At 29.5% G+C, this 25222-nt stretch overlaps 2 protein-coding genes across 5 annotated transcripts; one reads left to right on the top strand and one right to left on the bottom strand.

The window, feature by feature from the left end:
• Positions 1 to 654: 654 nt before the first annotated feature.
• LOC113866985 (probable ADP-ribosylation factor GTPase-activating protein AGD14) lies at positions 655 to 12250 on the bottom strand. 4 transcript variants are annotated; one of them, XM_027501858.1, is made up of 13 exons: positions 11878 to 12250; positions 11326 to 11387; positions 9117 to 9204; positions 8918 to 8979; positions 8719 to 8815; positions 7786 to 8247; positions 6351 to 7022; positions 6087 to 6206; positions 5867 to 5980; positions 5684 to 5770; positions 5089 to 5218; positions 4838 to 4883; positions 655 to 1109 (listed from the first exon to the last, which is right to left on the bottom strand). In XM_027501858.1, the coding sequence occupies exons 1-13, from the start codon at positions 11971 to 11973 to the stop codon at positions 1055 to 1057; spliced, it is 2091 nt and encodes a 696-aa protein (XP_027357659.1). In that variant the 5' UTR covers positions 11974 to 12250; the 3' UTR covers positions 655 to 1054. The 4 variants fall into 4 exon arrangements, with proteins under 4 accessions (XP_027357659.1, XP_027357661.1, XP_027357658.1 ...); XM_027501860.1 differs by having other exon boundaries at positions 656 to 1109; positions 11376 to 11387; positions 11706 to 12223; XM_027501857.1 differs by having other exon boundaries at positions 698 to 1109; positions 5867 to 5985; positions 6086 to 6206; positions 11878 to 12223.
• A 10560-nt stretch (positions 12251 to 22810) lies between these two features.
• LOC113867312 (proteasome subunit beta type-2-A) lies at positions 22811 to 24433 on the top strand. The gene is made up of 3 exons (XM_027502559.1): positions 22811 to 23111; positions 23192 to 23315; positions 23826 to 24433. Exons 1-3 carry the CDS (start codon positions 22954 to 22956, stop codon positions 24156 to 24158), a joined length of 615 nt encoding a protein of 204 aa, XP_027358360.1. The 5' UTR covers positions 22811 to 22953; the 3' UTR covers positions 24159 to 24433.
• Positions 24434 to 25222: the final 789 nt, after the last annotated feature.

Genomic DNA, 25222 nt, shown 5'->3' with positions numbered 1-25222 from the left:
ATACCATCAATTTGAAGGATTTTTTTTTATAAGCAAGATTTTATACAATGATACAAAGAATACTCGTTCAAATTTGACTTGGGCAATACTAAGGACCCACACGAGTCAAACAGTCCATGCTCTCCTTTTAGCTAAGTACCGATTATAATTTTTCACAATGATCAAATCAAGAACAGCCAATTCTGAAGTCGCAAGAATCAAATCTGTTCGAGACAACTTTCCTATTAAACCAAAAACCAAAATGACCTAACGCCAAACTAACTTCTTCACTGTCTTCTTGACACCTCTTTAACAATAACAGAACTGCATAAAACGATACAACTTATCCCATCCCGTTTCAACGCTAAATAACTGCACTCCATTAATTGCAATTCTAAGCACAAATTGACTTAACTAGAAAATTCTGCATGTGTCCCACACGCTTAGTGTACTAACGAAAACCCTAAACCCAAAGCGAGAAGTAAACCAAGGGTTTTAGAATCTCAGGCTGAAACAACTGACCCGTAAAATTTCAACACTAGTTCGGAAATTTAATTCTAAAATTAGGCATCACCGCAAACATTGTTTTTTTATGCTCAGATGACCGTAGTCACCGCACTTCAACCTTAAGTTTGATGAAGTCTTGCACTAGAAAAAAGATAAAGAAAAATATTCAAAAACCAAAATCATAATAATGATTATAACAATGTTACCCGCATTATACATTATATCGGGTAGGCAGGCGCAACATCAGATGCCCTAATAATTACAGTTACAATTACATTACAATTATGAACAGAGTGGAATGCCCTCCATAATCTCCTGAGTGGTGAAGTTCAATACCAGCCAGAAAATTAATTAAACATTAGTTATCTAACTATAATGTAACTCAATTGCAGTATTACAAATGCATGGCCTGAATATAACACGGCCTATGAATTGCAAGGCCCTCCTCGAGGGGAAGTGATGAACTACATTTTGCTCTAACAAAGCATTTAATTACTTCCAAGAGCATCTTAAACTGGCTACCAATAAATTACTATATGAAAGCAACACTACATTCTAGACAATGATTTTATGCAAATGGATTTCCCCCAAACGAAGCAACTGGTTCGGGTGTTTGGATATTCCTGTAAATATGCAAAGGTCAGTCAATGAAGACACATTGTCACAAAATAGACCATTGTCTTTCGCCAACATTAGAAGAGGTAATAGACTACATTGTTAGATAATGTTCTGTCAAAAATTATATCAAACATGTAAATAATCTTTGGACAAACATGTTGCTCAATGAAGTTCATTCAGTCAATGACGTCCTTGGTTATATGACCACGATGTCCTCAACCAAGACCGACAGAACACCTATTCTTTTCGCCATCAAAGCTAGAATATCACAATGCATTCTGTCCAACCCAAAGCTCCTCTAAAGGTGCAACAATAACAAAGTGCACTGAAAAAAACAAAAAAATCACTTTTGTGGACCGATAAGGAGTTTGAGTTTGGAATCTATTGAGGAATTAACAATCATTCCTAGTACTAGAGTTTCCCAGCACCCTAACTTATAGGTCCTCTAAGGAACTTGATCAATTAATTAATTGTCACCAAAGAGGGACATCTGATAAACTGTCATTTTGTGAGTTTATTTATAGAATTTTAGGTGAATTATCATCTACTTGAGCTCATTAGTTTATCTACTTTTACCTATTTTTCCTATTTTATTACAAATACAGGTAAAGACTCAATACTTTTTGGAGCAAATATATTCAAATCTGAGCCAATTTTAAGGAATTTAGAGTCAGCACAGCCGTGCATAATTCAAAATTTGAATTTTTATATGGAAAATAGACATATCTTATTATCTCTCATTTCTCTATCTTTTCTCTTATATTGTCATTTCTCATTAGAAATATCTCTTATCTACTACTTTTTATCTCTTATCTTATCTCTTTATATAACTCAGGAGAGTCATTTTTAATGTATACGTCACATATTCTTCATCACTCTCCCTTAGCAGTAGCAGAAGTATTAGAGCTTTGGAACTATCAAGCACTTTAAAAATCAACCTGCCACCGTGACATCAAAACATCTAAATACATGGGTTTTTCTTTCTAGTTCTCTTTTAAATAGGATTTTTTTTTTTTTGTGTGTGTGTGATATAGTTTGATTTTATATTTTCATTTATATGAGTAACCTAAATCCATAGCCAAGGTTTAGGGATTGGTTTTTAACTCTTTCTTGGAGTGTGTGTGTGTGTGTGTGTGTGTGTGTGTATATATATAGTTTGTCTCATTGTTTTTATTCATAAGAATCGATCACCTAAATAATCCTTAAATAATTAGATAAGATGAAATCATGCCATTACATAGTTAGCGGATTCATGAGATAAAATTGAACTTAGTGTTTTGAAAGATCAATTGGAATTCTAAATTTCTAGTTAGTTTAAATTAACAAACTCATTGGTTATTCGAGTTTTGAGTTTTCCTCATTATAAATTGCCTTGCATAATCATTGAAAAAATTAATAAAAGGAAAAAAGAATAGTATTATTGCATGATCACTGAATAATTGTAGAATTGAAGTAAATGATTAACCATATGACAAGGATTAATCCGTGAAAAGATAAAAGGGAAAAAAATCAAGGAGCTTATAGGTGAAACCAAAGCCCTAAGTCAATTCATAATTTGTTCTTTTCGCACATGTTTGTTTGTCTCGCTGCTCTTTTACTTTGCTTTCATCTTATTTTTTATTCTTAATTATTATTATAATTTGCAATTTCATCAGTTCTTTGGTTAATCTCAATAATAGTAAATTTAATAGATCTAGTATTTGTTGGAATAGTTTCTATGGGACGTTAAAGATTTTAAATACTCCTTTTTACTATTCTCAATGGGTATACTTGCTTGAAGGATAACAAGTGTGTTAATAGTAGGGCCATTAACAAGATCACCATCAAGTATAGGTTCACCATTCATAGGTTGGAGGTTAATTTGGACCAGGTTGTGAATGCTAGCTGGTTTTCGAGTGAGTACTGTTAGATTGAACTTAGGCTAGGAGATGAGTGGGAAACTACTTTCAAGACTCAAAATGACTATTACAAGTGGCTTGCCAAGCCTTTTGGTTTATTTCAAGTAGTTCATTTTCACATGTTGTCTTGTTCTATTATGTCAAATATAGATTTGAAGTTTGAGTTACTTCTGAAAACCCTTATGGATGTTACTTGAAACTTAATTGAAGTTTTCTGTTGTTTTCCACCTTCAAACGGATGGTTCAAACTAGAGTTGTTGACCATAGTTTGAGTGATTTGCTTAGGTGCCTTGTTAGGAAGATGCTAGGGAATTGGAATTTAATTTTGCCCAATGGGTTAGTTTGCTTATGACAATTTTGTTCCTAGGTCAATCTGTAAAAGTCCCTATTAAGAAATCAATTTTGATGTGGGTGACTATGTTGCAATATGCTTTGACCTACGCATTATCTTCATGCTAGAACTCCTAAGCCTTTGCTAATTGGACAAGTATGGTTTTAATACTTACTTGATCTTCTTAGTGATATGTATATTAGCCCTGATTATAATGTTAAGAGTTTAACAGGCAACTTTTAACCTCTCTTGTCCCCAACTGTTTTCCCAAATTCCAAATCCCATCTAGTCTCTTGAATTACTGCTCCCCCACCATCAAATGAGATGGAGACTATTTTGGATTTGAGTACATTGGTTCTTCTATTGCTCCTTTCAACTACTACGGATTTATACCTCTCCAGAGAGTTCTTACTCAGGAGTATGATGTAGATTAAATTATCTTAATTTATGACTTGACTTTTAGTTAGTTTTCCTAAATTAAGATTTTCTTCAATTTTGTTACTTATATTTTGTTAAGCTTTTATGTAACCTATAAATAGGTTCTCTTCGTAAATAGTTAAAAAGACTTATGATAATTAATTTTTCCTATTCTTCATAAGTATTGGAGAACTCACCCAAGAGGAGTACTCATTCTAAAGGAGTACTATAGGTTTATCCATGAGTATCCTGCTAAAAGGTGTAACTTTGGAGCTACTGTTCTGCATCAAGATGCTTTTACCAAATTATTGAGGTCCTCAAATTTTATTATAAGTTAAGTGCAAATGATTTATACACTCTTGCTCGAGTGTGCGTTGGAAATAATGTAATTATAGTAATAATGCAAACTGGGCAAAATATATTCTTGTAATTATGGTGATATATTTATGACTCCTAATAAATGAGTTAGGATACGTTAACACCATATGTTAAACTTTGATACTTACACTACTTATTAGCTTTTCATAGAATGCGGGATTAATTAATCTAGCCATTGGTTTGAAAGTTCTTATAAAATAAATCAACTTCAAATTTCATATAAAAACAAAATGAATAAGTACTCCATCACATTACTTTATTTCAGCGTGTGATATGTTTTCAAAATATAAGAAAATATCAAATTTTGGATAATATACCTACAAGTATCTAAATTATGAAAAATTTGATATCAATCTTGCATTCTATAAAAGGTTATTAAATGATGTAAGTGTTTAAGTTTAACCCTTGGTGACAACGGATCCTGACTCAATAAATATATGCTCCACTATGTATTTCAATTTTTCACACAAGGAATTCATCCCCTTCTACATTCTCTCTCTTTTCAACAATGATAAACAATAATCATCTAATGATCACAGTCACTGCTTCATAAGAAATGCCAAACATTTTCTATCTTGGTAGAAAGAATAAGATCAACAAGGAAAAAGTGTGTACATAGATTTCCATGAATCACAAGTTCACAACCACCATATCCAAAAACATAGGAGAAAAAGAAAAACATAGAATAAAGACCATGTATGCAACTTACTGTATTTGAGAACTTGGAGACTGCATAGCCATGAATGACAAACCACCTACACAAATTACTCAAATTATCAAAATAAAAATAGGGTGACAGGAAGAAATAGCACTGACACCAATATTTGAGTTGCATTTAGAAAAGTGATACTGAACACTTACATGATTATTCAAACAGCAAAAGAAATAATAGGCAATATGACAATGTGTATATTAAAATGTTTCAGGTCAATGATGTTTGAACTTAGTTTCAAGGACTACCTTCTCCAGCAGAGGAAATATATGGGGTCACTGTATTTTGAGGAAGCCAAGGTTCAGCTATACCACCACGTAAGGTGGCTGGCAACAGGGCATCTGGCAGGGCAGCTTGCAAAGAGCTCATATCAACAAACTGCAAGGGAAACATCAAACATGTAAAGTATATTACGAAAGTGAAGATAAGTCATTATCTCACTGTCTCCTATATCCCATGATTCACATTATCAAATTTGTATCTTTTCAGTAGGCAGCAATACCTATGTATTGGAATTCATGCCACAAGAATTAACTTAAATTCAAACATTTAGAATTTGAGAGCTGTGTGGTGGAGTGTCAAATTTTGAATGGAGGAGCTTCTATTAAGATCACTAAAATATACTGAATATAAAACTTGATGTTACAATGAAGAATCAACATGGTTACGATCACAGGCTAGGAACCTTCAAAGGTATGATCGGAGGAATTATTACTAATATAAGAATTCAAATATTAAAGAAGAGTCATTAGGAACAAGTGTAATGAGGTCCACAGAAACAAACAAAACTATACTAAAATGATTAAATAACAGACAAACACCTACTCACTGTCCACGACATACCATATTGTTGTGATCTACATCAGATTCATAGGGATAATCAAATGGATTAGTTGATTTAAAATTGACTACATTTTGTTGAATATCTCCCTGAAAGAAGAAACAAAATTAATAACCAAAAATATATATAATGAAAACCTTCCACTTGGAAAATAAGAAATTCTCAAGCAACCTAAGAGCACAAACCATTGGAGGAAGTGGTGGCAGGGGATATGGTGAGCCACTGACATGTGATGGTATGTCATGATTATCAAATCCACCAATAGGGGCAGTACCTTGAACTACATCTTTATTGAATCCCTGATTTTGAAAAAATAAATAAAGGCGGATGAAGAAAAACTGGAGAACTTGTGAATTTCTTCAAGATCATAGAGACTGTCATGGTATACAGTATACATATATCTACCTCAGCCTCTCTTAAACCCCAAAATCGATTATCAGCTGATGGAAAATTGTGCATTTGTAATTCTTGACTATGGGCATCCACAGGAAGATCGCCACCAGAATCTTCAAATGCATTCCATGGCTACAAAACCAATGAGTTTCAATTTATTCCATAATGTGTTTAAAATTTTAAGGGCAACATAAGCATAGGACACCATTTATTTCTAAAGGAATATGTGGCACAATAATGCCAAACCAGCCATCAATCAAACTTTCTTGTACTTACTTGAGAGTTTGTTGCTGAAACAGAACCTTGTTCTTTCCTATTCCCCAAGCCATCATGCCATAAATTAGACGTTACTGAAGAAGGTACACTGACACTAGAAAATTCAAAAGATGGCCATTGCATGTTTGGATTTGAGGTTGAAAATGGATCAAATCTTTCCTGCGAAGGTTCAGCACTTGAGGTTACAGTGGCTGGATTTTCCACTTGTGCAGTAGATGATGTACCCTGAGGCATATCAAAAGTTGCCCATCCTTCATTTTTAGAAACAGATAACTCTAGGGAGCTCTTATTTGAGGATACTGTAGAAGACTGCAGAGAAAGATCTGCAAAAAGGTCAACAGATACAGGTTGGGATGTTTGAGTAAGTTGATTCACATTGAAAGACGGAGTTTCAGACAAAACAGATGATTGAAACAGATCCACTAATGGAGCTTGTGAGGGTGCTTCTGGTAACTGAAAAAGATCAACAGATGAAGTTGATTCCAGTGGTGCCTTGGAGAGGTCCATGCTAGTAGATCTTGTAGGACCAGATGGTCTTGGAATTCCAAATGCTTTATTCTGAAGGGATTCTGAAGCTTGGACTGGTTCTGATAAAAAATCAACTAAACTGCCAGAATGATAAGATCTCAAGGATGAAAATTTTCTGTCTGTTGATTGTGTTGATGCAGTTCTCTGCAGAATGAGTGTGAATCAATGTCATGCAAATCGAGAATACATGATCAGCTTGCAACAGAAATAAGGCCACAAGCATTCAGAAAATGAAGAAAACACACAACCATTCAAAGAGAATGCTTATTCACCAAGGGGTTTGAACAATAATACTCAAACTAAGTCAATCTTTAATTACTTAAGAAAGGTATCATTTGAATGTTTGGATGTGACAATCATGAAGAAGACTACTTATCAAGTCTCAACTTTTCAATAGATCTTTCTCTACTATAATTGACATTAGCAGGCAGAAAGATGTAGTAAAAAATAAGAACTACAAAGACACTGAATACAGATGTTAATCCCACTACTGCTGCCCTGAAGAGTTGATCTCACTACCGTAAGAAAATGTAATGCCCCACTTTCCATAGGGATTTGTACCATGTTACCACAATAATAACTTTCTATGCATTATGTTACTTGATAACAGCTTTCATCCCAAACCAGAAACATTATGGCAATCTATTATTTGATACCTACAGTAAAAGCCAATTTTTCTGTGGATAATATTCCGATTCTGAGAACCAATACAGTCCACTAGATATGAATATAATTATTAGATACCTAACATCTCATTTGGTTTAAACGACATCATAACAAGTAAAAACATGAAAATACCAAGTTCTGAAACATTCAGGAAAAATATAATCTTACTAGTGAGAAAAAAAAGATAGTACTTTTAAGAATACACATATTTATATATCAAAGAAGAGCAAGAAAAACAGACCTGCAGAGGATGGATTCCATCTGCATCCCTCTTGGCATTGACATTGGCATTGGTTTCTAGAGATGTATTTCTTGCTTGGGACCACACATCTTCACTTGAACTGGAACCAGAACCCTGATTGGAAGGACTGCTAATCCCACTATCCTTATGATAATTGGGAGAATGAACATCAGATTTGAATTGGTCACCAGCACTAGACACAGAAAAGTCAGAAATTCTTGGACCAGATCCCTCATTTGCAAATCTGTCATCATATGCATGATCACTAAAGCGCCCAGGACTGTAGATAATACTAGACATCTTCCCTTCATAGCGAACTTTATCTGAACCAGGCTTCCTAGTCAATGCAGCTGCTTGTTTTCCATACCGTCGATCCTCATATTGATAATCATATGGAGGACTTTGAGAATATGAATGATACGAACTGGCACGTCTAATTTCATCTTCATGAATTCTTGGGCTCTACAGTTAATTCCAAACATAAAACGTTCAGCATTTAACTAAAGGGCAATATTAAATTGGAAAGTTGGACTATGAGGATAGATACTTATGCAATTAATTAGTTATGTCTAGCTGAATTGCTTAGTGACTGCTAAGGCATCGTTTACTTCATCACATTCAAAAATTTAAACCATTAACAATAACAATTACATGCACAATACCTGAAAGAAGATCAATGTAACTGATCACCTTATGCATTTACTTTTCTTTCACTTATTTATGCAATTTTATATTGATTTGAATATAATATTATATTTAGAACAAAGGAACCACAAATAATTATCATACACCACAAACATATCTAGAAACCTAATACTTCTTTTGCAAAGGATGAAAAGGGACAGTAGATAAAAGAATAAGCTATACTAAGCTTAAGAAGAAATAGTTATACAGAGAAAGAGCGAAATAAATCAGTATCTAAGAAAACATTACCTGTGAGTCTCTTGGAGGCTTTTCTGAAGACTTCACTCCAAAATATCTTCTATCTACATATACACTTCTTATAAATTCCCTTATTTTTTCAACATTGCTGCAAAAGCATAATGTGATAATGTCACACAAGTTATGCATATTAATAGGTTAAAAAATCAGGTTAATTATCTAGCTTTAACTGCAAACCATGTAATTACACCTGTTATCTGGCAACCGTTGCCTTTGGAAGTCCCAATCTTTCAGGTATATTTCCCTTGCCCGCTAGAATAAGAAAGCCACAGATTAATTTCATTTCAACAAGGAAACTTTTAACTACAAATGAAGAAAATTCACCCTTAAAAAGGAAACTGTCAAAAAGTAATACCAAAAAAAAAATAAAAATAAAATCACCCTTTTACCTGATTACCTCCATTTTGAAGAGCATCAACTTCTTGTGAAGTAAATTTAGCCATTGACACAGACTTCACACGATGGGTAAATTCACGACTACAAGGCATGAAAATAAACAGGTGATTTCAAGAATCATACAAAATCACCACATACATAGAATACAACTACAATAATAACCACGCCTTTTTCCACTAGGAGAAGAAGGCTACATGGAATTGAAATTAAAAGGAATTAACACTAATTGCATTATAAAGAAGAATAATTGACAACCATTAAACCATGATAACAGAGGAATGTAATATCATTGTAGGATGAGTATAAAACATCACAAGAAACGGTAGATGCTATAGAAGCACAAACAAGGGTAACAATATTCACTACAAGTTCAATTCAAAGTATATGTATATGATACAATTTATTAAACATAATGTTCAAATATTTCCTTCAACAAGAAATAATTATTAGGAAGCTTTCATACTTTCTAGGAATTTTATCTCTCATGCCAAAATGTCCACAAGTCAAGCAGAAATGTTTTCAAATTCCATTTTGGAATTAAAGATTTTCTCAAATTATTATGGTTAAAATATTATGTTAGTCCCTATACAAAAGCCACATTTTCAATTTGGTCCCTATACAAAAAAAATTGCAAATAAATCCCTAAATAAAAAATATTTCCAAAATAGTCTGTAACATTAAATTCTGTTATAGAACTGTTATCTCATAGTCCCTAACATAATCCCTAACATAATCCAATTTTTATTTTAATTCTTATACTTAAAAAATTCAATTATAGGGATCAAGATAAAAAAATGTGCTTCACAATGAACCAAAATGAAAAAAACAAAAATTATTTTGTATAGAGGTAAAAAACAAATTCACCATCAAACACAAGTTGAAAAATGTTATGCTATGGTGATTCATAATAGATTATAAAATATGATTTTAAACAATGCAATAGTAACTTAATGTGATTATAGAGGTTATTATGAGAAGATGGTGTTTGAGATTTAGGTAAAAAGTATTTTACTTTTTTTTATTGTGAAAGATTGAAAAGAGAGAATGTACACTGATTTTCAAATATTAAAGCCCTTCTTTTTTCCACTTGAGAGTTGAGAGAGTAGTGACAACCTCCTTTTTAGTTTTGTTCATTCATCTTATAGGTTCAAATCTATAATTAAATTTGTTCATATTTCCAAGTACAATTATGGTGCGACTATTTATTTTATGAACAACACTTAAATACAGTCCTTTAAGTGATGGCCTCCAATTAATATTAAATTTTTACCTCAATAACCAACATAATAAAGGTTAGAATTAAAGTATTGCATTTAAGTTTTGTATTCAAACAATTTCTTAAATAATCTCTCAAAGATCCTAAGAGTATAATTATAACACCAAAATATCTTTTACCAAACTCTCAAACACCAACTTCTCACAACAATTTTTGTAACAACATTAGTCTACAGGTGCATTATTTAAAATTAGTTAATCACCTTTTGTAACCTGTCATAATGGTCATAATCTCTTTCAACTTATTTTGATGGTGTATTTTATTTTGACCTCTCTAGTCTCTACATAACACTTTTTTATATTTTTATCCTTATGCAAAACACATTTTTTTATTGTTATCCCAATATGTAACAAATTATTTTTATTTTGAACCACAGAATTTAAATTTGTTTTCATAAACAGACAAGAACTAAAAAATGTGTTATGTATGAGGATCAAAATCAAATTTGTTTAAATACAAGATAATGACATTATATGTACGTTAATAGCAGGAATTATTTTTAGAATATTTTTTATTTAGGGACTTATTTACAAAATTCTTTTGTATAGGGACCAAATTGAAAATACAAATTTTGTGGAGGGACTAAAATACTATTTAAATCAATTATTATCAACTACTGCAGTAGTTTAAAAAATTTAATATATTAATGAAAATAATGCATGCTCATGATTATTTTCAACCACAAGAGCATCTAGCATGCCATAACTTTGCAAACATGTTATGACTAAAAAGTAAATACATAATATATCAATAACAATTAGCTGAAACTTTACATCAAGCCTGTACTTTTTTCTCAACTGAATCCCAATCAAATTTGAACATTTAGGACTTGGCAAATGATAAAAATTAAACATCTTTCTTAGATTTTATGAATATCAAAATGAAGGAATATAAAGCACGAGCTAATAAAATGAAAAGGAACTCACTGTATTCCACTGCATGTCATGCAAATAAAAGTCCAAAAATTTATACATACATATTGCGGTCCCTGCACAAATAATAGCATATCAATTAACAGGGAATCATCTTATAAGAAAGACCAAACATTCATAAGGTCTTTTCACAAATACCCTAGAAATCATCGAGATTAACATCATAAAATCATATAATCTTGCATAGGATGCTGAGAAAAAGAAAATCACATGATCAATTTTCATTTCTTTTTTATAATAACCTTTGGCAAATGCTAATTTTCTAAACTCCTAATCATTGTAATTTTGGGAACCGCAAAAAACAAAATTGAAAAAAAAATAGTGGCACCTAAAAATTAAAAATTGCTATATCAAATTTTTGAAAAATTTCCAACCTTTCTCAGCTCTCAATAACTATCCCCACTTCAAAGCCCATTAAGACTTTAAGCTTCCAACATAGCACAAAACACAAAAACGATAAAACATAAAAGTAATGAAACTAAAACACACTTTCACCAAACCAAAGAAGAAAAGAAAACCAAATTCCAAAAAAGTAGTTGAATTTACCAAGCTATTGCAGTTGATGCATCTTCGATTCGGCGGAAGCTTCATGAGACCCCTTATGATTTTCTCGTTCTTCTCTTCTTCCTTTCTGCTTCCCATTTCCAACCCCCCAAGACACACAGAATAACCCTAGAAACTGCAATTGAAATCACAGCGAATAGAATTTTCGCAGATATTCGAATTTCAAAAACAGAGAACGGAAAATTTCCACCACCGTGAATAACGAAACGTTGGTGGCAGCGTTCGATCTAGGGTTTTTGGGGGTTCCTGAATTGGCGAAAGGTAGAAGATGAAGAACGCAAAAACGCTCTGTTGTTTCTTTGGTTCACATATGATGGATGAACCTGGAAACAAGAGAACCCAAATAAAAAGAAACGTTTGATTTGTTATCATTTTTTAAATTTAAACTTTTTCCAAAAAAAAATGATTAGTTATTATTTACAGTTACTATTTATTTTATTTTTCTCGACGTAAAGTAATAAAACATATTATTAAACTTAACCCGATTAAAAGAAGGCAAATATTATGGACTTCCTTAAGTAGTATTAATTTATAATTAAAAAATATATTTTAAAAAATTAATATTACTTATCTTTTATGAATAATATTAATTTTTATTTTTATTTTTGAATTACAATGTATATAATTTTTTTTCTAAAGGTAGATAGCATAAAGTATCTTTAAAAACTAACATTAATTTTTATTCGTAATTTATAATTGTCATTAGCTAAAAAGCTTTTACATACGATAAATTTATAATTCATAAACATAAACAAAATTCATTAAGATTTTATTATTATTATAATAACTTTTTATTTTATGTTTTGTATGAGACAGGGCAAGACCGTTGGGTCCCCATGGCCATAAGTAACGTGTGTAAGATTTGAATCTTGAATTTAAATGCTTTCTTATAAACAAATTAATAAATCATATATAAATAATTAAAAATCTATAAAATTATTTTTAATTTATTTAGTCATAGAGTAAAAGTACTATTATAAAGTAATGTGAAAGTATTCAAAAATTTAAATAAAATTTTTGGTTTGTTTGTAAAATATATATAATAAAAAGCATTTATACTATTAATTTAATATAAAATAGATCATAAGTTTATTTTTAACTTTCACTTATGTTAACACTCGTACACATTGGTCTCAAGTGAATGTAGTTTCGGTTAATAATAATAATTAACTAATTGGTTAAATAATTTATATTTTTTTTAGTATTTGTTTATTAACTTAATTAATATTTTCCAACTCAGCTCCAACACCATTTCCATTTGTTTTTGAAGTGGTGGTCCCCGGCAACGGCAAGTGCCAATCCTTAATTTATTTTTTTTATCTTTTTTATATTCACTTTTTAGACTTTTATTTTGATAAAATCTACGGTTTTTCTTTCTTACGTCAATTTTGTGTAACCAAAATGTAATTATTAACTAGAAACAAATCAAAGTTATTGCCTCCACCAAATACTTGGAGAAATTTTACATATTGCCTAAAGCTAAAAGAATTTGGAATTTTTTTAAAAATATTAAAAAATTAAATGTCAAAAATCACTTTTAAAAAATTTTAAAATGTTAAAAATATGTTAATGACAATCTTTTTAAAAATTATTAAAAAATTAAAATATCAAAAATTATAAAATAATTTTTCATCCAAACTGACCAGTTTATTTTAAAAATATATATATTGGTAATTTTTCCAAAATTCTCTATTTTAATAATTTTCTTATTTTTCCATATAAAGAGATGAAGTTTCTTGCATGTATAATAAAACATATTCCCAAAAAATGTTGTTAGAAAATAATTTGAGAAGATTCGAATTATCAATACTATACTGAAAGAGGAAGGTATCCAAAATATGTGCAATATATGCAAACGCAAGAGCACTATTTTAAGGATTAAAGTCAGATTCCTTCCCTCGGCGACAAAATCACAGATGAGATTAAATGTCAATCATTAAACTCAGCACATTACCAACAATTAAATAATGAGTTTAGTTTCATGTCCCGGATTATTTAGTATATTTTTTAAGGGTGTGGGCTATGTGTTGGATTCAATATAAGTAGAGTTGTGAGTAGATTTAAGATATAAAAGTAGAGGAAAGCTACCGAGATATTTTTTGAAAATTCTAGGAATCATGTAATAAACTATTTTAAAAATTTCTTTACTAAACCAAAGAACCAAGAATAAGTAGTGTTTCCATAAATAACGTGTTACTCGAGACATTAATATGATCAAAGTAATTATATTATTGTGACTGATATTGTATTGTAATTTAATTGATGGAGAAGTCATTGTCAATCTTGTATTGTCAAAATATTTAATATTTTTATTTTTAAAAATATTTTTTTCTATTTTAAAATCTTGTTGATGAGTTAATTCTATGAACTATTTATCTAATAGAATTAATTCATAATATTGTCTCTTTTTTCATAAAAAAATTAGTATAAAATTGAACTCTTTAACAAATATTCTCTTTGATATTTCATGTTGTGATAAACTAAAGCATTATGGTTCAATTACCATTAGGAATATTGTAAAATCTTTTTCTTGATGAGTACCTTTTAATTTTTTTTATTTTTATTTTTTGAGTATTTGGAGGTAAAGAAGTGAATTTAGTTGAAGTTTGAATTTGATTTTTTTTTATTTTAGTGTAGGCTTGTCTTCACTAGCTGACTCATTATTTGTTAAAGTCTTTTTGTAGGATCTCATTTGGTGGACTATATAGGTTCTTTGTCATTTTGGACATTGCTTTCTCAACAAAAACTCTAGTAAAAAAAATAATACATTTTTTTTTACTTTGATATGTTGAATATCAAAATCAAAGTTTGATAATAAAGCTTGCCACCTTAAAAAATATATTTTGAAACGATGTTTTTAACATCATTTTGTAAAACTCTATGGAGTTGCTTTGTAATTTTTTTAATTTATCGAGAAAATCATCTTGAATTTTATTTACACATAAAACAATTGATAAAATCGTTTTTTTGACAATAGAATATTTTTATTAAGTAGAATGTCAAATACCTGAATGATACTTAACAACTTGCTCTTTTCTAGATTGAAGATATATGTGTTTAAGAATTCCACCATAATCAAGTTCTAATGCATCTGTTTCTACAACGAAGGATGCATCTAGATTTGAAATTTCTAGACAAGGAAAAGTTTTGAATATGATCTTAATCTTTTTATGGTTTCACTTATCTCTTTATTCTAAATTGGAGGGTCTTTTCTAAGCTTGGAATACGATGGCACACATATTGTCTTATATTTGACAAAAAAATATTATATGTAATTTAAACAGTCTAAAAATCTCTATAATGTACTTTATATTTAATTTCGTTAGAAAATTTATCTGCAAATTCTAATGATTTTTGTATTGGTATAAAGTTTTCTTCATAAATTTGAAATATACTCATCTTTTTGGCTAATACTACTAACTCATTCCGTTTAATTAATTCTATAAATTTATTAAGGTGTTAGATATGTTAATTTATTCCTTTTGAAAAGATAAATACATCATCTAGGTATATTATAAAAAAAATTATATATAAGTAAAATATATTGTTCATTATTTCTTGAAATTCATTGGGTGCATTCTTAAGACCTTTAGGCATTACATTCCATTCATAATGCCTAAAAGGAACTAAATAGGTAGTTTTATGTCTATCTTTTTCTTTAACATATATATGATGATATATTCAGATTTCATGTCAAACTTTGAAAATATATTAGATTTGGTTAATCTTTTAATTAAATCTTGTTTATTTAGTAAAGGATATTTAATCAATTTTAATATTTTGTTTAGTAGTTTATAATTTATTATTAATCTAGGATCTCCCATTTATTGCTCCCAAACTTTGTTAACATAAAACATGATACAACTCTAAGGTGATTTTGATGGTATAATTAATCCCTTATCTAAAAGTTATTGGATTTCTTATTTAGAAAATTTAATTTATTCTTTATTCATGTGTATGGATCTCTTTTTTGTTGCAATATCTTTTTCATTAAAATTCTCCTCATATGGAAGGCTTAGTTGATGTTATATTCTATTATGGAAGACCACATGATTCATTTCAAAGATTTTTTTTCAATTCTTTTTTGAAAATATTTTATTATTATTTTTATTTTTAGTGACTCTGATTGTTCTTCAATTCTTTTATGTTGAATTTCTTTATTAAGGAATTTTATTTATTTTTATTTTATATATATCATATTTTTTTCTTTTACAGAAAACTCTTGCAACAAATTGAGTTCCCTTACTTTAGGAACTTTTAGAAACTCAAAGACAATTGTTTTTCCAAGAAATGTTTGTGTATTAATTCCTATATTACTAATCTAGAAAGGGATAATAATTTTAAAAATGAAGTTCTTAAAATTATTTAATTGTTCATATTTTTATTATTACAAAAACATTGTAAAACATATCTTGTGTTTACATATTTTTGCATTATCTCATTAGATAATTTGTAGTTAATCATCATTTTACTACTATTAGCATTGGTAACTCTCTTTGTAGTTTTTTCAAAATATTTAGTAGATTTGAACATTTCTTGTACGCGGTTTACATCTACACTTGAATCAATTAGTACAATGAACTTGAATTTTTCTTTTTCTATTATCAAGACTACTTCACATAGCTACTTATGAGTAGTAATTAAATTTAATAATTGCATTTGAAATACTTCTCTCTTTTCTTATGTTATTTTAATATGTTGTTCTATTAGTTATTTTTCTTTTGGTGCCATTAATCTATATTCGAAAGTTAGCTGACTTTATTTTAATTTTATAAATTCTTATTTTAACCACTTAATTTTGAAAGGCTTTTATTGTCGTTTGATTTTGTATTTGTTTAAATCTATAGAATATTTCTTTAATTTCAATTAGTTTTACTTCTTCAACGATTGATTCTATTTTTTGTACTAGTTCATTGAGTTTACCGATAAATTTAATATTTTTAAAAGGAGAATCTTCTAACTTATTTATAATGGATGTTAAGACTCCTATTTGATTCGAGGTCAACATATTTATTTGTGGATTAGTATAATCATTACAATCGCACAGTCTTGATCCTAAACAGAAATCTTTTTGTTCTTCATTATTTGTATCACAAGAATTATCTAATTGGTATGTTTCATTATCATATCTTTTTCAAATTCATCTCATGAACTTTCAAGCTGAGGTTCATAATTTATCATTACTCTTTGTAGCGTCAGTTTTAACTATTTATTTTCTAAAGAGTTAATATTTTGTTATATCCAATAATGCTTTGCAATGTCGCTAAGTTTTCCACACTCCCAACAATTATTACTTCTTACTTGTTTCTTAATTTGTGATATATTTTGTTGTTTGGGTTTATAAAAGGAATTTTGTTTTCTTTACTTGTTTTCATAATTTGATTTATTAGGAATTTTTTTATAAATTTTTCTATTAAGTCTGCTAAGTACCCTAATAGGTTGAAAACCAAAATCTCTATAGAAAGAACTTATTTCTTTATAGTTTCCTAGTTTTCTCTTTTCTTAATTGTTTTGTATCTATAAATATTTTTTATACCTGCTTAATAATTATATTATGTATTTAGCCATAAGTCAATTGTTCATAAGGGATCATACGCCTTTCACATTTCATTTCTAGATTTTGAATGACTTTTTGTGCAAATAATGGTAGAGAAGCGACAATAAACCTTTCTTTTCAAAACCTAACTAACACATTTTCTCTTAAAATTGGTTAAGATAAAAACATGTTTTTATACCATTAATAGTCAAACATTGTTGGGCATCTTAGATTTACTAATTATATGGATATTTGTTCTTTAAAAATGCTAAAATATCCGATAAAGTGTTGCATTATGTTAAAAATGAGAGTGAATGTTGGATCTTCTTCTTGTGTTTCTTGTTTAAAATATACTAATATTACATTTTTACTTTTCAAAGATAACATATTATCCCACCATTCTCTTAAGTGTCTTGGAAATCCTTAAACAATTGTCTCCACTACAATTTTATATGTCACAATCCCTTTTTGGGAAAGATATGTGACATACCATCCAATTAAAATCTGCATAAATTTTTGGCATTTAAAAAAAAAAATTTAACTTAGGATGATTAACGAAAAATAAAAATTCAACATCTCAATAATAAAATAGAGCCTCAAGACACCATCATAGAATTTTGAATATATAATCATCCTTTAACCAAATTTACACCAGAGTTGCTCGACACGAAGCTCAAAATACAAATTCAAAACCTGTAACTAAATAGTATAGACTCACAACTAAGATCTAGACTAACAAAAATGAAGCTACAGATCTAAAAAATATCAACTCAAGTCCTTTCTCAACCAAATCCTCTAACATGGAAAGTGGAGGCACCACCTATAATACATGCTATGCTCACATACTCCCTATGGTCATCGCAACAAACATGCCAACACAGAAAGAAAGCAAGGGTGAGCTTACGAAATAATAACCACTATTATAATATAGATATAATTATTTATATAGCTAAATGTATAAAAAAAATTTAGCAAATCAATGCAACAATTCAGCTCATTCCCAGCCCATCTAATACAAATACAACAGCTCAGTTCCAACTGATTTCACAACTCAAATAATCCACAAGGAACCTATAATTTTCTGGTTTGGAAACGACTCATCTCAGTATCTGGATCCAGACACAGTACAACACAACTCAATATTATCCTATCGTTATATGTCTAAACACCTAAACATGTAATTCAGCTATAGAATGATGAAAATCAACATGATGCATGATAGCCATATGTATACTTTACAATATTTATCAGACAATCTTAGCATAATAGATTTTCAGCATATATTGAACCTTTTCAACACATTATAAGAGGCTTCTCAATATGTTATATTTTACCACAACATTCTAAACATCGTCTCAAGCAAGATCAATTTCCATACCATCTATACAATAATAAAGAACTCCACAAATCATGCGTACTCTGAGTTCTACCCTAAAATTTATCCAAATAAAGAATAATGGTCATCAAAGGTAAGCTCCCTTTACCTGAAAATGGGTTTCTAAGATCACTCCCCTCATGGGTCCCAAAGAGAGAGATAGAGTGTTTAGATATCAAATACAATCTGAAGGACTCAGATCTCCTTAGAATGACAAAGTAGAAAACTCTTGAGAAAAGAAAACAAAGAATAAAGAGTGAAATAGGAGAACTAAGCTACAAAGACTTACCTATATCTGAACGGAAGTGGTGTTCATCCTCGAATTGAGAACATGTTCAACTTTCATGAGGTTTTCTCTAAGAAAAGAAGGTGAGAAAATAGAGAGAAAACGAGAAGGAAAAATTGTCTAGAGAAAATATATGTTTTTGAGGGCTACAGTTCCCTAAATACCCCTCCAAATTCACGTGTTCTTGCTTGAGCGAGTCAACTCTCGTTTGAATGAGCTTTGCTCTTGCCTGGGCGAAAAAACTAGACAGTCGTATCACTCAGTTTTCTCTTATTCTCGCTTAAGCCAGAGGCATTCTCGCTTGAGTGAAAAACGTTATTAATTGGGCAAGAATGAGTCTAGAGTGTTCCCTGTTTTTTCCTGCGACTCCTCATCTGAGCAAACTCAACTTGCTTGAGCAATGTCACTTCTCACCTGAGTAAGAGAACAATTGGGGTAGCATTATCCTATCTCACTTGAGCGAGATTGATCTTGCTTGAGGGAAATTGCTCCAAAATGCTCAGTTCAACATGACTCTGCCTTGCTTGAGCGAGAAACTCTGCACCAAAACTCCTATTTTTTTCTTGGGAGAAGACAATGCAAATGAGGGGTTAAGAATAGTTAACTGTGTTATATTTCTCACATTAATACACACATAAAACACTTAATAATTACTTACAAACTCTATTACTACTGTATCAAAATAAACAACTAAACAATATTATATATGCACAACTTTCATCTAACAACTATACAATTCACACATTTCATTTTTATTTCAATGCATATAGTCAAACAATTGCAACACGAACTAAAGGAATAATACATATATATACATATAAAAATATAGGTATGACATTATAACTTTTTCCTCTTATTTTATATATTGTAGCTGCCATAGCCATTTGCATGGTAAAATTTAAGATTGCTTGTTCACTTAGTTCATCTAGATTCCACTCTATTAAATCATTTTGAATATAAGAATTATGTACAAATTTTTCTTGTTCTTTTAAAAGTATATTCAGTAAGAATGACCTATAATATGGTTTGATTTTTAAGCAGTTATATTTTGTATTCAACTTATTTACTTTTATTGTATTCATAGAAGATTTTTCTATAATTAACTATGATATTTTGTTTTGAGTTGTTCTATATCTTGTTCTAAACCACTTTTTTTTTTTTTTTGAGAGTTTCTATTGGCTTTGTAGGTAATGTACCTATTTTTAGAATATGTTTTTCTAAACCTTCTTTTTTCTTATAGGATCTAGGCATATCTTCAATTATAGTTAATTGTTCTAAAGTAATCCTTAATATAGTATTAGTAAAGTTCATTTGTTGATGTAATTTGCTAATATCATTTTTCTCAATTTATTTTTCTTGAGAATTAGCTTTCTTAAAATGTAATGCCTCTACTCCTACTTTTTCATTGACTTGATTTATTATATTTTCATGTGAAGGATAATCTAAAAATACTTCTTTCTCTTTTGTAGTTTTCTATATTTTTCTAAATGTTCCTATTTGACATATTTCTTTTAAAAAATGAAATTCTTTTCCTAAATGTTGTTCTAACCAGTTAAAGAAGTAAATATAAATTTCTATTTGGTATAGATAATTATAAAATTTTTCTCTAAATTCCACTTGTTGTTTATGTGAATAAGTAGAGAAAAATAATCTAAATGTTCTTTAATCCAAGCCATATCTATAACAAAAGACTTTTCTTTTGTCAGAGTATTGATTACTTGTGATGCTATTGGGCTAAAGATTGAATATTCTTCAAAATTTTCATAAAAACAAATAAAAATTCTTAGTCTACTATTGTTGTCTAATCCTAGATTAATAATAGAGTTATCTGCTAAATTTGTAGATGACTCTTTTATTATAAGAGCTTGTTTTGATTTAAAGAATTAGATCTACTCATCCTAAGACAAATAGTTGATCATTTTTTAATAGTTTCTCTTATATTTGTATTATGTATTTTTGGTGTTTCTCCTACGTTTTTTCATTACCCATTCTTTCAGAATCCTTCTACTTAGTTCTTCTTGACTAAGCGATGTGGGGGGTTTGTATTGACTTCTTTTTGTGTTTGCTTCTACCATTATTGCTTCAATTTTCTTTGTTTGTCTTAAAGCTTTAAAATTATAATTTACTTTTGATACTTTATAACATATCCTACAAATTATATAAAAAGGATTTATAGACTTATCTGTAACATCTATCAGAGAATTTATAAAAATTCTTATAACTTTTGCTATTTTTCATTATTTAGGTTCATTGAAAAATTAAGATAACAATTAAATAATGTAGGACCGTCATGAAGATTACTATCTAAAAATGCTATTATTAAATCTTGTATTTTGTATAACCTCATTTCTAGTAATAATATAAGAATAGACATTTCAACTCCTATCCTATAGTTAGATTAAACTGCTACTTGAATTAATCCTAAGTGGACGAAATGATTTCTTTCTTATACATGTTTTTCTAATAATTTATTTTTCAAAAGTTGGATTTCTTTATTATTTGTTGTTCTTGATTGTGAATATTGTACTACATGTATTTGTTCATCTGGTTTTGATTTCAAAAGAGATCGTAATTTATAAATTTTTGAAGGTTTTATTTATGATATAGACTAATTAGGTAGTTACAAGATCCCCCGACTGACCATCAAATTTATTATTAAAGGCAGGCCTTACTGCTAAGACTACTGTATAAGCTAACTAACGTATTCACAATTCTCACTATTACTTATGTTTAATACTTAGAACCAAAAGAACTTAAACTTCTACTATAGTTTAGTCTCTGTACCAGAAATAAGGATCAACACTAGAGAAAAAGACATAAAAATAAGTAATAAAAATAAAAACAATAAAAATGAGATAAACATGAAATAGAATATTATAATAAGAATATAGAGTAGAAATAAGAAACTTAAAATCTAACATACTTTTTTTATAATATTATAATTATAAAACTTAGTAACTTAAAAAATATATTAATTTTAATAGAAAAATATATAAATTTTCAAAAATTTTACCTTTATCTAAAAATAAATCATCTCACAAAATTATCCTACATGTAATCTGAAAATATTACTGCACACATTTTAAATTTCTTATTTTGATCTAAAATATATATTTAAAATATTTTATTTCAGTTATTGTCAATCATAAAATATTTTAAAATATAAAAATAAATTCCTATCAATATAATTTAGAATTCTTGAAACTTTATTATATACTTAATTATTTTAAATTCTCCGATGTGTGAAAAAATTTCTCTTAATAATTTTTATTCATCTTCCTTTTATTCTTTATACTTTATTATTCTAAATTAACTTTTATTTATTATAAATGAATAAATAAAAATTAACATGTATTATGTAATCTAGAGTCATTCACGTAAGTCTTATATATCATTTAAAAAGAGAAATTTGACGAGAACTGTTATATAATAATCTTTTATGATTTCCATCAAACACTTTCTTTTAACATTGTTTTTAATTTTGTTGATTAACTAATAAAATTTAAATAAGTAGATTCGTCACTTGTGCTAAATTCATTTGTACTATTTAACAATGTCGTTTAAAAATATAATGGATATAAATTTTAAATGTCACAATATTATGAATTTTATTTTTATTTATATGAAAATTAATTAAAATAAAAGTGCCATATTTACGTAAAAGAAAAAAGGAAAAAGTAATAGTGACTTGCTGAAGGGACAAAGGAATTGGGGGAGGTTCTGATAAAAATAAATAAATAAATTTAACACAACACTTCTGCTCTGCGTCTAATTGCATCGATCTAGCGAAGAGGTGAAGAGAAACCCTTATAGCCAGAGAAGAGAGAGAGAGAGAGAGAGAGAGAGAGAGAGAGGAGAGAGATGGAGTGTGTATTCGGCTTGGTAGGGAATGGGTTCGCGATCGTGGTGGCGGACACATCGGCGGTGCACAGCATACTGGTTCACAAGTCCAACGAGGACAAGATTATGGTTCTCGATTCCCACAAACTCATCGCCGCTAGTGGTGAGTCCGGTGACAGGTACCTCACTCTCCCCTTCTTCCTCTTTCTTTATCTATGCCTTCTATCTCAATTCATTCCCCTTTTCCCTCTCATCTTAGGGTTCAATTCACCGAATACATTCAGAAGAACGTCGCTTTGTATCAGTTCCGTAACGGAATCCCTCTCACCACTGCCGCCGCTGCCAATTTCACGCGTGGCGAGCTCGCCACTGCTCTCCGCAAGGTCCCTTTTCCCAACCCTAACTCCCATTTCTTATTCCCTTTTTTTGATAAATCAAATATGTATTTATAAAATAATTTTTTATGTAGTTGTTTTTGTGATGATTATTCTGATTGGACTTCCGTTGTTTCATTTGCTATCAGTGCTGCAATCTGTATTATCTATAAACGGAAATTAAAATATGTGTATTCCCACCGTATTAGACTTGAAACCCCGGGATATTGATCCATGGAGGTGGCAATTTAAAAATGGTTTTAAAGATCAAGGTGCTGTTTGGTATTGGAAAGTGTTTTCTTTATTAATTTCTATGTTTTCAAATATTTTTTTTACACGAAACATTGTAATTTAAAGTGAAAACTTCAAGTGAAAACCGAGAACGTTTTTCAGAAACCAAACAGGGCCCAAGCTATTCTTGTTCTCACATTTATGTTCTGTGGCTATAGTTCGTTTATCCGTGTTGCATTTTGATTTTTGATAGTCAGTTTATTTATGTCTGAATTTGGTTTTCTTTAGAATCCCTACTTTGTGAACATTCTTCTTGCGGGTTATGACAAAGAGACGGGTCCTTCACTATACTATGTTGATTACATTGCAACACTTCACAAGCTTGAAAAGGGGGCCTTTGGTTATGGCTCCTATTTTTCACTGGCGATGATGGACAGACACTACCATAGTGGAATGTCAGTGGAAGAAGCAATTGATCTCGTTGATAAGTGCATTATGGAAATCAGATCGAGACTGGTTGTGGCACCACCTAACTTTGTTATTAAAATTGTTGACAAGGATGGTGCAAGAGAGTATGCATGGCGTGAATCAGTCAAGGATACTCCTGTTCCTTCAGCTTGAGTCAACTCTGCTCTCTTATTTTGATTGAACTTCTTTCCATTGGCCTATGCTTTTCTTTTTCACTTTCTCTGCTGGTACTGTAATGTCTCTGGAAATCTTGGTCTATAATTACTCTAAAAGTATGACAGGTTATCATTTGAATTATGTATGACTAGTTCTATTCAAAAAGGAATTTATGACAATGCATGAGGTAGGCTTTATTTTAACATACATCTAAGTCAAAATTTTGAAAATTTAAGAATTGCAACGGTAAATAACAAAGAAACTTTCACTTTAGTTCTTGAAGTGTGCAACTTAGTTTAAATTAGTCTCTTACATTTAAAATTTTAAACATTATTCTTTAAGATTATGAGGTGTTCCCGTATGAAATATTAAAATATAATAAGAGAACGATGATTTGTTACGACAAGTTGGAGTCTATTATAAAACATGAAATGATATTATTTTAGGATTTTCAAAAAATAATTCATTTTCATTTTAGACTTTTACAATTATTAGCTTTAACATCCTTTTATTTTCTTTTCTTTTTACTTCTACTTTGTCATCTTTCCATGGCCACTGTCAAAACATCTTAACCACTTATAACTTGTTGGCAAAAATGTTGAGTAACAACTTAAGTCCCTTTGTGTTTAACAAAAACTGATTAGTCAGCCACAACAACAATTGTAAACTTTTGATCTAGTTTTTTTTATATTTAATCATCAAAGGAGTGGTGAACTTTGACATTCCAAGGAAGAAGATGTATCATAAGAAGAAAAGAAGAAAAAAAGATTTTGATTGGAGTATAATGCAAATGATGTTAACGCTTTACTTGACGTGATAAATTATTATTGTATTATTTTATTTTAAAGTCTTTTAATAATAAAAATTAAATTGATTAGTAGTTGTTAATTTCATAGGATAATGTTAAAAATTTTAAACTTAAAAGGACTTGTTTCAATTATGTTACACATCACAAAGACTAGGAAATTAAGTGAATGTGCTGGACGAAGCTGAATATATTATGAAATACATGTCATTTATTAGTTAAATATAAAATAATAATAAAACATAAGAAGAGGAAT

The sequence above is a fragment of the Abrus precatorius genome, unplaced genomic scaffold (genome assembly GCF_003935025.1).
Source record: "Abrus precatorius isolate BTA unplaced genomic scaffold, Abrus_2018 Scaffold5, whole genome shotgun sequence".
Classification (NCBI taxonomy): domain Eukaryota; kingdom Viridiplantae; phylum Streptophyta; class Magnoliopsida; order Fabales; family Fabaceae; genus Abrus; species Abrus precatorius.
Note: the sequence above shows the minus strand (reverse complement) of the source record. Positions and strands in the feature narration are given on the sequence as shown.